This window comes from Dipodomys ordii, unplaced genomic scaffold, assembly GCF_000151885.1.
Source record: "Dipodomys ordii isolate 6190 unplaced genomic scaffold, Dord_2.0 Scaffold88, whole genome shotgun sequence".
NCBI lineage: Eukaryota > Metazoa > Chordata > Mammalia > Rodentia > Heteromyidae > Dipodomys > Dipodomys ordii.
The window spans coordinates 6,552,253-6,568,525 of record NW_012267304.1 but is presented as its reverse complement, the minus strand read 5'-3'; the positions used below and the strand labels follow the sequence as shown (position 1 = coordinate 6,568,525).

General features: G+C 36.7%; 1 protein-coding gene across 1 annotated transcript in view; it reads right to left on the bottom strand.

Moving 5' to 3' along the window:
- The window catches only part of Alg13 (ALG13, UDP-N-acetylglucosaminyltransferase subunit), a 72,124-nt gene that overhangs the window by 6,643 nt on the left and 49,208 nt on the right, over window positions 1–16,273 (bottom strand). The window contains exons 23-25 of the mRNA XM_013025844.1: window positions 12,662–12,827; window positions 4,412–4,549; window positions 863–903 (exon numbers count right to left, since the gene is read on the bottom strand). Coding sequence (XP_012881298.1) covers window positions 863–903; window positions 4,412–4,549; window positions 12,662–12,827 — 345 coding nt within the window. The remainder of the gene's footprint in view (window positions 1–862; window positions 904–4,411; window positions 4,550–12,661; window positions 12,828–16,273) is intronic.

The following is a 16,273-nucleotide window of genomic DNA, read 5'->3' as shown; positions in this document are numbered from 1 at the left end:
CTACAGCTCAGGGGAGTTAAATATGTAAGTGCTTTAAATACACCTACCTGCCAAGCACTGCTGGCTCCCCTGTAATTCTAGCTATTCAGGAAGCTTAGATCTAAGAATCACAGTCAAAGCTAGCCTGGGTAGGAAGGTCTATGAAACTATTGTCTCCAATTAACCTGCAGAAAAGCTGGAAGTGAAGCTGTGGCTAATGTGGTAGCCTTGAGCCAAATAGCTTAGAGACAGGGCGTAGGACCTGAGTTCAAAGCCCCACGACTGGCAAGCACACACATGCACACACAGCTACCTTAGCCAGATATGGTGGCTCACATCTGTAATCCTAGATACTTGGGAGTCAGGAGGATCATGGTTCAAGGCTGGCTTCAGCCATTAAAAAACTAAGTTCAGTGGTGTGTGCCTGTCATACCAACTATCCTGGAAGCATAAATAGGCTGGCTTGGGGAAAAAAGACTCAATTCAAAAAATAACAAAAATAAGAAGGTCTGAAGGTGTGGCTCAAGTGGTACTGCATCTAAATTCAAACCTCAGTACCACATATGTGCGTATATGTATAGTCAAGTATGTTCAACTTGGTCTAACTACTTTTCCTATAAAATACATAGTCACAACAACATTTTAAATAGTAGGGCAATTCATTTAGAATATATAACACAGTAAAGGGTTGGTGTACAGTATTAAATATGAAACTGTTTAATATATGCTACCGCTTAGAGATTAATCCTTACTCTCTTCAAATTAATAATTATTTTATAATAAGAGACACCAAACCAATGGGAGGTTAAAGTAAAAATCTCGCCTACACCATTTTTAGAAAACAATACTGGAATTATAAAAGAAATGTTAACATGGCTCTTACCTGCAATCCCAGATTGAAATAATACTGTAAAACTTTTGTATCTAAAATAAAAAATATTAATTTAGTGGAACTGACTTAAGCAATCACACTATTTAAAAGCCTTTTCTTTGAGCATTATTAGACATCATTATCATCTTCTTACAGTGATATCATCCTCCAGTTTACTTATAAGCAAATGACCATTACTTACCATTATAGTTAAGCTCATTCTCTGTCATAGAAGTCTAATTGCAAAAATACAAATTTTATCTCGAGTCTTAATAGGAGGCAGAATCTACAGGAATTCTATAATGTAAATATATAGAAAAACCTAGAAAAGTATTATCTTGCTTGTCAGAAGAGTACAACTTTATAATAAGCCTACCTTATTAATAAATCTATTAAATATACTTTTGACCAAGTCCAGCAAAAAAACTTCCTGATTCTACATAATACAGTTCAGTTGATGTGGAGAAGCTCAGTAACTTCATCAGTAGTTGTGTTTACATTTTGTTCATCCTGAACATTGGCTGCTTTTCCTTAACTGCTCTTTGGAAACATACCCCAAATACCAAGGGTCAAATATATATAAGCAACCATTTTGGTCCCTGTTACTAGCATTATTATACAATACAAAATAATGATCTACTAATGCTGAGATTAGTTATACCTCTTGTTATTGCTTCTTATGATTAATAAACCACCACAAGAACTTTAAAGAGAAATGAGCATGCAGTGAAGAAGGTAACTTAAAATGGGGTACAGATCATAAGGTGGTTAAAATTTCTCCAGATATTACAATATTTCATAAAAAAATTTATGAGACAAACGCTGATGGTTTACACCTGTAATCCTAGCGAATCAGGAGGCTGAGATCTGGGGATCATGGTTCAAAACCAGCCCAGGCAGAAGAATCCATGGGAGTCATCTACAGAGTTAACTAGTAAAAATCCGGAAGGGGAGGTATAGCTCAGGTGGTAAGAGTGCCAGCCTTAAGCAGAAAAAATGAAGAGCGCAAGCCCCTGGAGTTCAAGCTGTACTACCAGAACACACACCAAAAAAACCCCACCTACATACCTAAATATATAGACTTAGATGTTTGAGGAGAGACTGTCCTTCACATTATTATTTGCTTGTTTGATTTTGGGAGAGAGAGGTGTTGACCCCAGGGTCATCAATGTACTAAACGTATGCATTATGACTGAGCTATATACCGAGTTGTTAGGATCATTCTATTTGTATCTCTAAATTTATTTTTACTGAGTTGCCTAAGGAGCACATTTATTCTTATAAAGATAACATAACCAGAACCCCACTAATAAATTCTCAGAAAAATCTCTATTTTGTTGGAGATTCCCCATGCAAACATATTTACTGTCATTTTAAAAGAAAAGCTTCTACTTTGACTATTATGTGGAAGTCCATTGTAAAGCCAAATGCTCAAGCTAAAGAACATGAAAAAAGAGTAGGAAGACAGTGACATATGATTCTACTTTTAATAAATATACATATCATCACAAAAACTTCCTGATGGCATATCCATATACCACATTTATGATTTAGCTATAAAAACATGAAGTGCTGGTGCCTGCTATAACAAGGATGAACCTAAGACATATGCTAAGTGAAAGAAGCCAGGGACAAAAACAAGTTATTGTTATGATTCTATTTACATTAAATATCTAGAATAGACAAAGCTATAAAAATAGAAAAATGACTAGTGGATGTTAGGGCCAAGTGAAGTAGGGAGTAACTATTAATGTTTATGAAGTATCTTTTGGAAGATAGAAGAACAGATGTCGAGAGAATCTGAGTTAAATAATCACACCAGCAAAATCTTAGGAGTAGAAAACAGGGGCATACAGGTTATAGAATATAAAGTTGGAATGGAGCACAGACTAGATTTACAGCAAGTCTGAAATACCGTATTTAATTTGTTGAACTATATAGGATAAGACAAAGTGATACACATAGCCAAGGTGTGAGATCAACTGAGAAGTGACTAACAGTTCCAAGTTAACACAAAAATCAATTTTATTTTATATACTAGAAAGACAGAACTGAAAAGTCAAAGTTTAAATACTAGATAGGACAGTATCAAATCCCAAACATACAATATATTTAACAAAAGGTGTAGAGAACTATACCAAAAAAAAAGGTGAGAAACCAAATAAAACCTAAACAATTACTAAGACCATACTTTCATGGATTTAAAGAGATAATACTGATTAATGGTAATCCTTTCCAAATCAATCTACAGATTCAATGTAGCCCTATTCTCAGTATTTTTTAGAAAGTAGGGGTAAAAACTGATGAATGAAAATAGAAAGGGCCTAAAGTATCTAAAGCTATCTCGTAGAAAAAAAAAAACTGGGAGAACTTACAGGTTCACCCTACTGGATTTCAATTTAAAATTTTACTACAGAAACAGCTGTGGCAGGGCACCATGGCTCACTCCTGTAATCCTAGCTACTCAGGAGGCTGAGATCTGAGGATCACAGTTCAAAGCCAATCCAGGTTGGAAAGTTCATGAGACTCTTATCTCCAATAAACCACTAGAAAATCAGAAGTAGTGCTATGGCTCAAGTGGTAGAGTACTTGCCTTGAGCTGAAGAGCACAGAGACATCGCCCAGACCCAGAGTTCAAGCCCCACGACTGACCAAAAAAGAAAAATAAAGAAAGAAAAAGAAAAGAAAAGAAACAGCTGTGGACCAGGCACTAGTGGTTTGCACATGTAATTTTAGGTACTCAGGAGGCTGAGGTCTGAAGATCATGGTTCAAGCCAGTCTGGGCAGGCAATTATGTAAGACCTTTTAATTAACCACAAAAAAGATGTGGAGCTGTGGCTCAATTGGTGGAGTGCTAGCATTGAGCAAACACACTCAGGGACACTCAGGCAATGGGTTCAAGCCTTGTACAAGCCAAAAAAGAAGCATACATGTGCACGTGTGCACACACACACACACACACACACACACACATACATGTGGGGTACTAGTTTAAGTATTGAAAAAATAGATCAGAGAGAGCTCAAAAATATGCTAGCACTTTAGTTCTTTCAGCTTTCACCGAAACACCAAAGTAGGGAAAAGAAAATCATTTTGACATATATTTTGGAATACTGGGGGAAAAAAATTCAAAACAACCTCAACCCTTATCTCATATCGTATATTTACATCTTGAGATTAGAACCAAAATATTGAAGATTTTAACAATTTCATGAACCTGTGAAAAAACTTAACAAATAGAGAAAACTTCAATAATGACTCCTGCTTTTCAGGAAAAATAGACAAGTTATGTATTTGAGAATGTTTTTCTGAGTAGCCATGAAGCTATCAAACACAACAAAACCCTAGCATGCATCAACCCAAGCAACCTACTGTTGAATATGTAGAAAACAATCTGTGTTCAGTTGTTCTATTCCCTAGTTATTTCCCTAGCATTTTGCTTTCGACAATTTTCATTTGATTTCTACTGGTAGCTACCACATAGCTGAACCCAATAATATTATAAATTTTTAACTATGAAATATAAATATTATTTATCCAACTCTCAAAAAATATGCTTACCTTGAGGCAGATCACTTCCACTTGGATCACAGGAATAAGGTGGAGGTGGTGGTGGGAGGTTAGAAGCTTCTCCTATCTCAAGAGGGGGAGGAGGAAGTGGTGGAGGAGGAGGTGGTGGTGGCAGAGAGGCTACAGCACCTAGAATAGGCACAGAGTGGTACAGAGAGGATAGTGAAGCAAATATGACAAAGAAAACAATATATATGGGAGGGATAGTTGGGGATGTTGAAAGGGGTGACAAGGATCAAGATTTACTCCGGGCTCAGCCTTCCGAGTAGCTGGGATTACAGGCGCATGCCCGGCAGGATCAAGATTTACTGTATCTATAAACTGCTTTATTGAATGTCAACTCCTTTGTACAAGTACTTAAAAAATAAAAAATAAAGTAAAATTCACAACCATAACATAAGCAGTAGTTTATCTGTTTCATATGTTCCCAGTATGATCAAAGAGCACTTAATTCTTACGATTTGACTTGTCTCTCTCAAATCACAAGATACAGAAACTAAGAGACAACATAGAGTACAAACTTCAGGAATTGCTGAAGATCTTCTGATAGCATCTGAGGAATACAGGAAATTCTAAACATGATAGCTCCATTCTTAAAGAGGTATAGAATCTACAACAAAAAGGCTAAAGACAAATAGATATATGCCAGGTGAATTTGCTCAAACTTTATGGATAAATGATACAACCCTTCATTTTGGCCAGTTCAGAAACTAAATTATCAAATATGATTACTTATTCACTAGAAGATTAAGTCCAGAATGCATTAAATTTAGCATAGACTTAACATTTTGTGATCTGTTTCGGGTTTCTTGTCGTTTGTGTGTGTGTATGTGTGTGTGTGTTAGTTGTGGTGCCTGAAGTCTGGGCCTGCGCACTGTCTCTTAGCTCAAGGCTAGCCATCTACTACTTGAGGCCAAAACCACTTCTGGCTTTTTCTGCTTATGTGGTGCTCAGGAAGCGAACCAAGGGCCTTATGCATGCAAGGAAGCACTCTATGACTGAGCCACTTTCCCAGCCCTGTTGTTTATTTATTGAGATAGTATTTGCTGTAGCTGTCCTTGAGCTCTCAATACTCCTGTCAACCACATAAGTTTTGGAATTATAGACATGTACCACCAAATTTAACTTTTAAGTTTAGAATGACAATAGTCCATATAAGCTGGATTTGTTTGTCTATGTATTTATACTTTCTATATACTTATAAGTTAATAGTAATAAATCTGGTATCTTACAGTAATATTTTGATGAACAATTTTGGCAAAATGATAAAATTCTCTCCTGATTGTGGTGGTAGTTATACAGTATAATGCACGTCAAAATTTGAATAGCTACCAAAAATGAATTTTATTAAAGAACATATTTTTAAAACTTCCATTGTTTTTGTATTGTGATACACATATAGAAATTTCTACTTTTATAGTTTCAGAAGAAATTAATTTTCAGAATATTGACTAATAACCTCTACTTGTATAATTGTTTCGGTGAACTGGCTGTTTCAAACAAAATTGTTCTTAACCCTTTCAAACTAACACTTGAAAACAAATTACACTTTTTTTGGTCCAAGACTGGAACTCAACCTCCATCCCTGATACTTTGGCCCAATGACCAACTGAGCCAGGCTTCCAACCCCCATATAACATTTTTTAATATAAGTCAATAGTCAAATTAGTTGAGGATAGCAGTATGTGATTACGATCATTACGTAAAAGCAACAACTAGCCACAGAAATAATTTAAAAATCATGGTCCTGAGAGAATCAGAGAAAAAATTAAATTAAAGTGATTACATTGTTGGAGTTTACAATCTGGGTAATACTATATCAATAAGCTCTTTAAGAAAAAGCTTTTTATAATTTCCAGTTTCTCTAAAGATGAGTATTTCATCCTGATTTAATAATGGTTTCATAAACTAAATAGGAAATAATGGAAGTAAAACGTTCTTAATCAATGGAAAACTTCATAAAGCAATGGCTTAAAATACTATTTATACACAGGCACTGGTGGCTCAACTCACACATGTAATCCTAGATGATTAGTAAACTGAGATCTGAGGATCATGGTTCAAAGCCAGCCTCGCAGAAAATTCCCTGCAAGATTCTTATCTCCAATTAACCACTCAAAAACTGGAAGTGCTAGAGTGCTAGACTTGAGCAAAAGAGCTCAGGGGTAGTGCCCAGGCCGAGTTCAAGCCCCACAACCACCAAAATAATTACTCCTATCATGATTACTATGGAATTTTTAGCGCCCCTTAAATTTTGTAATAGAGACAAACAAATACTGGTACTGGCAAAAACCATAGGAGTACTTACTGAATTCAAAAGTTTGAAGTTGACAGGATTTAATGACAATGAGAAGACTTACATTAAAAGCAGCCATCCCATGAAGCTACCTTCTCAGATAAGTACTAAGTTAAAGCAAAATGGGAGGGGCCTGAGAGAGACATGAAAGTGAGAAACTCTTGTTTTTTCATTTGGGGGACTGATAAGAGCTACTAAAATGTAGTCAAAAAAAACTAAATCAGACTATCTTTGAGTTGGAAATTATTTAAAGAACAAAATGTAAAATGAAGGCAGCAGTTATTTTTTAGAAAAATATTGGCATTTAAAGGGTACACTTTGAATAATTCAGATAAATGAAGAGTTACAGTGTGTGATTTACCTGTTGTTTGCGTTTTGTAAGCTCAGATTTCTGCTGGAAGCAGCCAACCAATGCTTTTCCCTATATTAGCATCAAGTAGTAAAACCAAGGTCTACAATGACATTTCCAATGAAAAATTTGTATCATTTATAGCATGCCTTTGCTCCAAGTACACAAAGTACTTCTTTATTTATAAATGAAAGCTATATAAAGTAAATCTAATGTTTTACTTAATGCGTTTTTTTTTTTTTTGGTCGGTCGTGGGGCTTGAACTCTGGGCCTGGGAGCTGTCCCTCAGCTCTTCAGCTCAAGGCGAGTGCTCTACCACTTGAGCTACAGCGCCACTTCTGGTTTTCTGGTGGTTTATTGGAGATAGGAGTCTCACAGTCTCTCCTGCCCAGGCTGGCTTTGAACCGCGATCCTCAGATCTCAGCCTCCTGAGTAGCTAGGATTACAGGCGTGAGCCACCAGTGCCCGGCTCTTAATGCGTTATTTTAACGTAAGTATTACTCAGGTCAAGAAATGAAACCTGCCAGGCACTGTTGGCTCCATCTTATAATCACAGCTACTCATAAGCCTGAGATCCAAGGGTCATGGTTCAAAGCCATTCCAGGCAGAAAAGTACAGGTGTTTCTATCTCCAAAATAATCAGTAAAAAGCTAGGCTGAATATGTGGCTCAAGTGATGAGTGCCAGCTGAGAAAATACACACAAGTTTCTGACTTCAAGACCTGATAATACCTCCCTCCCCCCAAAAAAGTTATCAGCTACTCCAGAAGATTTCTATTTGCCCCTCTTAACCATCTCCCTCTCTCACAGTAAAGATTAGCCTGATTTTTTTTGGGGGGTGGGTCCAGTCATGGGGCCTGACCTCTGGGCCTGGGCTATCCCTCAGCTCTTCTGCTCAAGGCTAGCACTCTACCACTTGAGCCACAGAGCCACTTCTGGCTTTTTACTTTTTGCTTATGTGGTGCTGAGGAATCGAACCCAGGGCCTCATGCATGCAAAGCAAGCGCTCTACCAGTGAGCCACCTTCCCACTCCTAGCCTGATTTTTAACAGTAAACACTTCCTTGTGGTTTTCTCCCTGGTTTTCTGACCTAAAAGTGCATCCCTATACAAATTTTTAGTCTAATATATCTTTAAATTCTGATGTCTTGAATCTTTTAAAATTTATTGGTTCTTCTACCATTCCGTTCATGTTTCTTTTACATCCTTTGAGCATACTGAATTTCCCATAGTATAAATTTAGTCCTTTATTCATATAGGTCAATGTGTTTTGTATAGTGAGCATGATCCAGGAGACTTGATCACTCTGGACTGATGCATTTATAGGTATTATCTGACTGTCATTGCAATCTGTTAGTCAGCTCTCATTACTGTAACAAATACGTGGGATAATTACTTCATAAAGAGATTGTTTTGACTCATATTTAGGTTTCACTACATGATCTATCTAGTGGCCTCATTGCTTTCTGATCCTTTTGTGGAAGCAGTACATCATAATGAAAGCATATGACAGAGGAAGCTGTTCACTTCATGGCAGAGAGAGACAGAGAGACAGAGAGATTGTGTTCCACTATTCTGTTCAAGCACATGCCCCCAATGACCTAAGATCTCCCACTAGAACTCTCCTCAAAGTTTCCACCACCTCCCAATAGGACTCATAATGGAATAAGCCTTCAACACAATCTTTGTAGTAGAGAATCAAATGATAGCATAACTTAACAGCTATTAATGTTAATTGTTCATCCATACGATGAGTACAAAATTATAAATTGTTGCTTCTTTATCATTGACTAATTAGAATACTGTTATAAAGAGACATTTCCTTCTCTCATTTGGTTGCCTCGTGGTCACATCATAGAAGAAAAAACAGTTAAATGCTTAATTCTTTCACCTTTTCCAAATGATAAGTGAGTTTGTTCCTTCATCCTTTTCAGATGACTACGTTTTTGTAAAATATTATTAGAAACTTAGAAATTTCACTAATTTGTTATATTCTAATCTACTACAATTATCATTATTGATGCTCATTTTGTCCTGCTAAATGACTGTGGAAACGTCTTTAAGATAGCTCCTGACAGATTGAATGCAATGGCTCCTGCCTGGTATCCCATGGAAACTGGAAATATCACAGTTCTAGGACTCATAGGCGAAAAAGTTAGTGAAACCCCATGTCTAATAAAAAGCTGGCTAAGTGATTTAAAACTGCAATTTCAGTTATATGACAGGTATAAGTAGAATTGCAGTCTGAAGCCAGACCATGCAAGTTTGAAACCATTCTCACATAAAGGGGCTGGGGTTGGGGCTCAAAGACCACCTGCATACCAATCATGAATCTCTGAGTCAAACTGCAGCACCACAAATAAAGATAGCTCCTTTGGGGCCTGGGAAGGTGGCTCAGTGGTAGAGCGCTTGTCTTGCATGCATGAGGCTCTGGGTTCGATTCCTCAGCACCACATAACCAGAAAAAAAAAGCCAGAAGTGGCGCTATGGCTCAAGTGGTAGAGTGCTAGCCTTGAGCTGAAGAGCTGAAGGACAGCGCCCAGGCCCAGAGTTCAGGCCCATGACCGGACCCCCCCCCAAAAAAAAAGATAGTTCCTTTGAAAGCTTCCCTGATATTAAAATAACAGATTCAATACTCAGCTTCAACATGTCCTGCTCAGACCTGGAATTTCCCCACAAGGTTATAATTTTTTCAAGATGATATATGGTATATTAAGACTACAAAAACTGGGTGGCAGGGATATACACTGCTTCTGATAATTATTTTAATTGAAGAGATCTAAAAAATACACTGGTGTTTTGAAGGGTAAAATGCATGTACTACCCCTGAGAATTCTGACTCACAAGACCATAGAGGATGACAAAATTAGAACATCTCATAATTGCTCATTTGTTCTAGCCTATATTATACTCAGAAAAAGGAGAATCTAGATAATAGAAGCTAATGTGATTATTGATGAATTAAAATGTTTTACACACCTTCTCTCAAATTTCCCACTTTGAAAAATAGCTCTATCAGCTGGCTCTCATGTCTACAATCCTAGCTCAGGAAGCTGAGATTTGAGGATCATGGTTTGAAGCCAGCCTGGGCAGAAAAGTCTGTGAGACTTTTATATCCACTAAACAAAAAAAGCCAGAAGTAGAGCTGTGGCCCAAGTGTGAGCCTTTAACAAAAGAATCTCAGGGACAACACCCAAGCCCTAAGTTGAAGTCCCAGAACTGGCACAAAAAGGCTTATCTTCCTTCTCCAAATATAAGGCTATTACATAGTATGTTCTCAACCTCCTAGACCTCTTTATTCTATGGGTATCCATATATTATTGACATTGGTTCTTCTATTATGCTTGTAATTTTCTTTTGGTAATTAAAAACTCAAAAAGCTTATTCCCTAATATACTCTTGTCAAAATAACTTTCTATGATAGTACCAATACTCTGTGTTGTCCAATAAGGGAGTACAAGTGATTTGTGGTTTCTTGAGTACTTGGAAGAGGCTGATGATGTGCGAAATGAAGTTTATTTTATTTAATGCTAAAAACATGTGGCTAGTGAGTATGTTATTTCAAAGCACAGCACTAGCAGATTCTTCCGGGAGTGTTTATGGAAATCTTCTCAGATTTTTATATGCTGCCCCTAATTTCTTCTTATATTTGTTTGTTTAGCTCAAACAACTTTGTCTTTCAAGCCCATAATTTTACTAGACTATACTGGTGCTGCTTGTTCTGAGTGGATGCTCTCTGGTAGATGAATGCTATTTCAGTATGCTTCAAAAATTTTTAAGCTTTTTAAATATCAATCAAGTTTTTTTTGGTATTTATACCTTTGGAGTTTTTGTTTAGTTCTCTTTAGCTTTCTTCAAATGACATCATCACTACTTGATCTCTTTTCGCTTCAGTGTGTCAACTTTGAATTCGTTTTGATTTTCATTCAGTTTTAGATTTCCCCTTACTTATAATTCTTCCTCTGCTTATCAGGCTTCTTACAAACTATACTACTGAAATAATATTTTCTTTCCAAGTCTTTCCTGAATTTTTACTTTGTGAAATTTTCTAATTGTGACCTCTATTATTCAGTAATATTTTACATTATTTTATTAATATCAATCTCATTTTGGAAGTTTTCCTAGAGTTTTTAGTTGGCAAATTTCTGACATGTTTTCACCTTCTCCAATGATACTATTCTGCTTTTTTCCCCTTAAGATATTTGCTAAGCCAGGTACTGATGGCTCATGACTGTAATCCTAAGTACTCAGAGTGCTGGGATCTGAGGATCTCGGTTTGAATCCAGCCCAGACAAGAAAGTCTGTGAGACTCTTATCTCTAGTTAAACACCAGAAAACCAGAAGGAGAGCTATGGTTCTAGGTGGTACAGTGATAACCTTGAGCAGAAAAAGCTCAGGGACAGCACCCAGACCCCTGAGTGCAAAACTCCCCAACTGACAAAAGAAAAAAAAAACTGTTTATAAACTTTTACCTTAAATATTTTTATTTCCTTTTATGAACACTTTTCATAAACTTTTGGATGAGGTGGGATAAATGGTGGCTTTCCTAAATTCATGAACTCTCTTTGATTTTATAGTGTTCAAAAACATATGACTGCAATTTGTAATTCTCCAATGTTAATATGGACACATTCTTTCCCATTCTGATGAATTCTGAGTCCATTCCTATCAGTTTTTTTTTTCCTTAGTGAAAAATACAATCCCAAAAGGGAGCCCTGACAGATCACTTCTGTGAGTTCTAAATGTCTTAACTGTTCTAAGATTTTTGATCCTTTTACTATTTCCCTCATGCACTTAGTATTGGACAGATCAAATCCCTTCCCAGTTTTAGATGCTGCTTTCAAACTGGACACTCTACTTTCCAGTAAAATCTTATTAAATCTTTTAAAAATTAATTCTTAGGCCTATACAGCAACATTCCCTGTACTTCCACACAAACCCTGATAGTGTGCAGGTTTTGTGAATAGTGGTTTTCCTCTATCTGATTAAATTTAGATGTCTAAGAGAATACTAAGTCACCTACTTTTATGCAAGATACTATCTATGGGCTTTGGTTTTGTTAAATCCATTTTCTTATTGGAACTTAGATTGAAAAGCTATCTTGATGTTGTCATCATTTTTCCAGAACTGCTAAGAACTTTAAATTACATTAACTAAAATTCCACAACTACTTCATGAATTGGTATTGTTAGTACTCCCATACTCATACATAATAAAGGATAAACTGTCCAAATGTATACTGTTAAAAAGTTAATGAAACTAGGATTTGATTCCATATCTCTTAAAGATTGGAACCCTAATATTCTTTATTATGACATTCTTGGGGCAATGATTCATGACAAAGGAAACATTTTAAAGCCAACATTCAGAAACGTATCCTATGTGAAACCATGCCTGTGTCAGTTCTTATCAGTAAAATTTACCAGAAGACAATTAAAATCTTGATTCTCAAATCTCATGACTAAAAATACTAATCTTAAATAGGTTAAAAAAGTTTAATTGTGGAAATTAAATCTATCTGATCACCAGAATAGTTGTGTATGCATGTTAATCATCAGAAAAAGAGACTCCCCAAATAAGCAATTGCTTACAACCTACCTGGCTTGCCTTGAGTAGGTGGAGTGACAAATACAGTCTGTATAGAATTCTGCGAAGAAACTGATGACGTACTACTAGATTGATCACCTGCTGCACAGTTAGATAAGACTGGAGCTGGAACATGACCAGGACAGGAATTTTCACTTGCTGTAGAATTTCCTATCACCTACAAAGAGAAGAAAATTCAGAACTCTTAAGTTTGGTTTCTAAAATGGTACTCATTTCTTATCTGCTCCTAAATTTTAGGAAATGTGTATTGATAATTAAAACAAGATGTCAAGCTCTATAAATACTATATAAAGGAAGCTTATTTCTTTGAGAAGATTCTAGTTTGAGATTTTTTTCTGAAAAGATAGTTATTAATATAATTTAAAAATCAAACATCAAGATGTGTACAATGCAGTTTCTCTCTAACCTGATCTTTATCTGCTTAGCAACCTTTTCCCTAAAAGGTAACTTCAGAATTTTCTGAATCCTATTCTAGAGGTATATGATACATTATATGTATATATACACAAAATATGTATTCCCACATTATTTGTGCATTATATATGTACATATGTACATATAAACACATATACTTCATAGTTTCCCACATAGTTTCTTAAGGCAGAACAAGTGTTTTGCATTTTATGGAACTTTGTGAACGCATGAGGTCACAGTTGTTTGGGGCTACAATTTCTACTTAGGCCATATTCTTTAAGAGATCAGACTACCTTCTCACAGCATACAGTATTGAGCTATACACAGAGCTCTTTTTCATGGTTCTAGGGTTTGAGTTCAGGGCCTCTAGCAAGTCCTATACCCCGAGAGTCATACCTGTAGCTACCTATCCTCTTTTATTTTTGTTTTAGATTACTCTCTCTAGATAGGTTTGAGACCTATACAAAAGTATGTAGTTGGATCATAGTCTGAGGGCACTATTCTCCCCCATGGTGGACCTTGAACTATGATCCTACTTATGGCCTATCACATAGCTGGGATAACAGACATATGCCATCATACCTGGGTAAACAGTGTCTTCCTAACTTTTTCCCAGGACAAGGCTTAAACAACAATCTTCCTGACCTTCTAAGTAATCATGTTTACAGGTATGAATTGCCATGCTTGGGAAAGACTATCTGAATGCACTATCCTCACTGGCAGTATCTATTTCTTTTCTTTACCACCCACTTCAATACAGGTTCAGAGTCTTACTAATCTGGCCTCTAATACCACATTTAAAGTCACCACTTATATGCACTAACAACTAACCTTGTTAATCCTCATGCTGCTTGAGTTCTAGGCAGTAAATAATGCTAGACTGCTCACTGAAATGTTCTCTTCCCAAAGCTTCCAACATATTACATTCTCCTGATTTTCCTCCCACCTCCATGTTTATTTGCTCTCTGTTTTCTAAACTTGGCAATTCATACATTTTGTCCTAGACACAATTCTCAATAGCTTCCTTTTCCTAAGATAATTTTACTCATTCTACAGTTTCAGTTACCTTTTTATGCCAAGCATACATTCTACAGAAGAGCTTTAAATTAAGTCATTTTTTTGTGGGGGGGATTGGTTCTGGGGTTTGAACTCTGGACCTGGGCACTGTCCCTAAGCTCTTCAGCTCAAGGCAAGTGCTCTACCACTTGAGCCACTTCTGGTTTTCTGAGTGGTTTATTGAAGAGTCTCACAGACTTTCCTGCCCAGGCTGGCTTTGAACTGTGATCCTCAGATCTCAGCCTCCTGAGTAGAGAGGATTACATGCATGAGCCACCTGTGCAAGCTAATCAGATGTTTTTTACAGGTTAATTTAGTACTGACTCATTCATTATGTAAGAGGTTCACAGCGGCCACAAGCAGTTTTTTGAACTTAATTAACCACTGTACCAGGTACCAGAAGATAAAATACTTTTAGAAACACAAATAGCTGGATAAAGGCAATGGAAAGGAAAAATCCACATCCTCTGTTTGACCCACTATAAAAGATTCCTTGGTAACATGAATATTACCTGCTAGGAGTAGATGTAAGAGGTAACTGTGTCCTAAGCAGATAAGAGAACAAGGTCTTTTGCCGTAAAGAGACTTTAATGAACACAGAAATATAGATGAAAAAAGCGAAATCAAGAAATAAAACTAATTTATTACAATATCTAAATCTAAGTGAATGTGATCTGTTCTGAAATCATGCAAGTTTGGAAATGATTACTATGACAGTAACTTAAAAGGAATCATGACTCTAGCTCCTGGTTTAGGCTACTGCACTGTTCCCTATCCAGGGAGATTCTGCCCAATTGTAGACTGAATCTAGATAGACCAATCATTTTCTCATTGGTCTTTTTTGACTGAAGACATTTGAACACAGTAGGACAAAACAATAATATTGCTAAACAAAATGCTTCTTCTCTCTGGTGATTAAGCAAGAAACAAGACTGGGTTAGCTAACAGTTCAGCTGTATCCTAGCTAAGCAGGATGTAAAGGATGTAGTAAGGTCCAAATACTATTTACTTCTGCTAAAGAACCAATCTTTATAAAACAACTAATCAGGGGCTGGGAACGTGGCTCAATGGTAGAGCGCTTGCCTTGCATGCATGAGGCCCTAGGTTCGATTCCTCAGCACCACATAAGGAGAAAAAGAAAAAAGCTGGAAGTGGCGCTGTGGCTCAAGTGGTAGAGTGCTAGCCTTGAGCTGAAGAACTGAGGGACAGTGCCCAGGCCCAGAATTCAGGCCCCACAACTGGAACCCCCCCCCAAAAAAAACAAAACTAATCAGACATAGGAATGACACACTACTGGAACAGCTAAGAATAAAGGAGTAATAACTGAAAGTTAACTGCATATTAGATGTGTTATGCACTGTAAGCAATATGTAACATGGATTTAATATTGCATTTCTCCAAAGTTTAAGTATAAGCAAATCACCTGTTGAAAACAAAACATCTGTCATGGCTGAGCAAGCCCTGTATGAATGCTTAAAAATATACCTAGCGAAAGACTTCAATGATGAGCATGTAAATAAAAAGTAGAAACTACTTTTCCTGGTTTCTTTCTGTGCCTGGAAATCTTTATTCAAGTCCCATATTGGTACTCTCACTTCAGAATGCTGAAAACAAATGACTTAAAATTTTGTGAATTTGGTGATTGAAGAGTAGAAGTGGAGCCTATCATGAAGATACTTGAAAGCTATGAGAGTATATGATAAAGTTACAATAAAAAGGACCAAGTATCAAGTGAAATTAAAGTGAAAGAAATAAAGTGACCAAGCTTGCCCTCTCTAATCATGAGTCTGTTTTACTTGTCTTTTCTTTCTGGTACTAATTATGTCAGCAGATGGTATAAAAGAAGCATGTGATACGAGAATAAAGTGATGGTTGGGCTGGAAAAAAAATCACTTGTTCTCTAAAAGAGACAAAGTAAGGGAAAAATATAGAGGTGTAAAAGAATTACGCATCTCAAAACTTTTTCTCTTCTAGGGGCTGGGAAGGTGGCTCAGTGGTAGAGTGCTTGCCTTGCATGCCTGAGGCCCTGGGTTCTATACCTCAGCACCACATAAGCAAAAAGAAAAAAGCCGGAAGTGGCGCTGTGGCTCAAGTGGTAGAGCACTAGCCTTGAGCTGAAGAGCTGAGGGACAG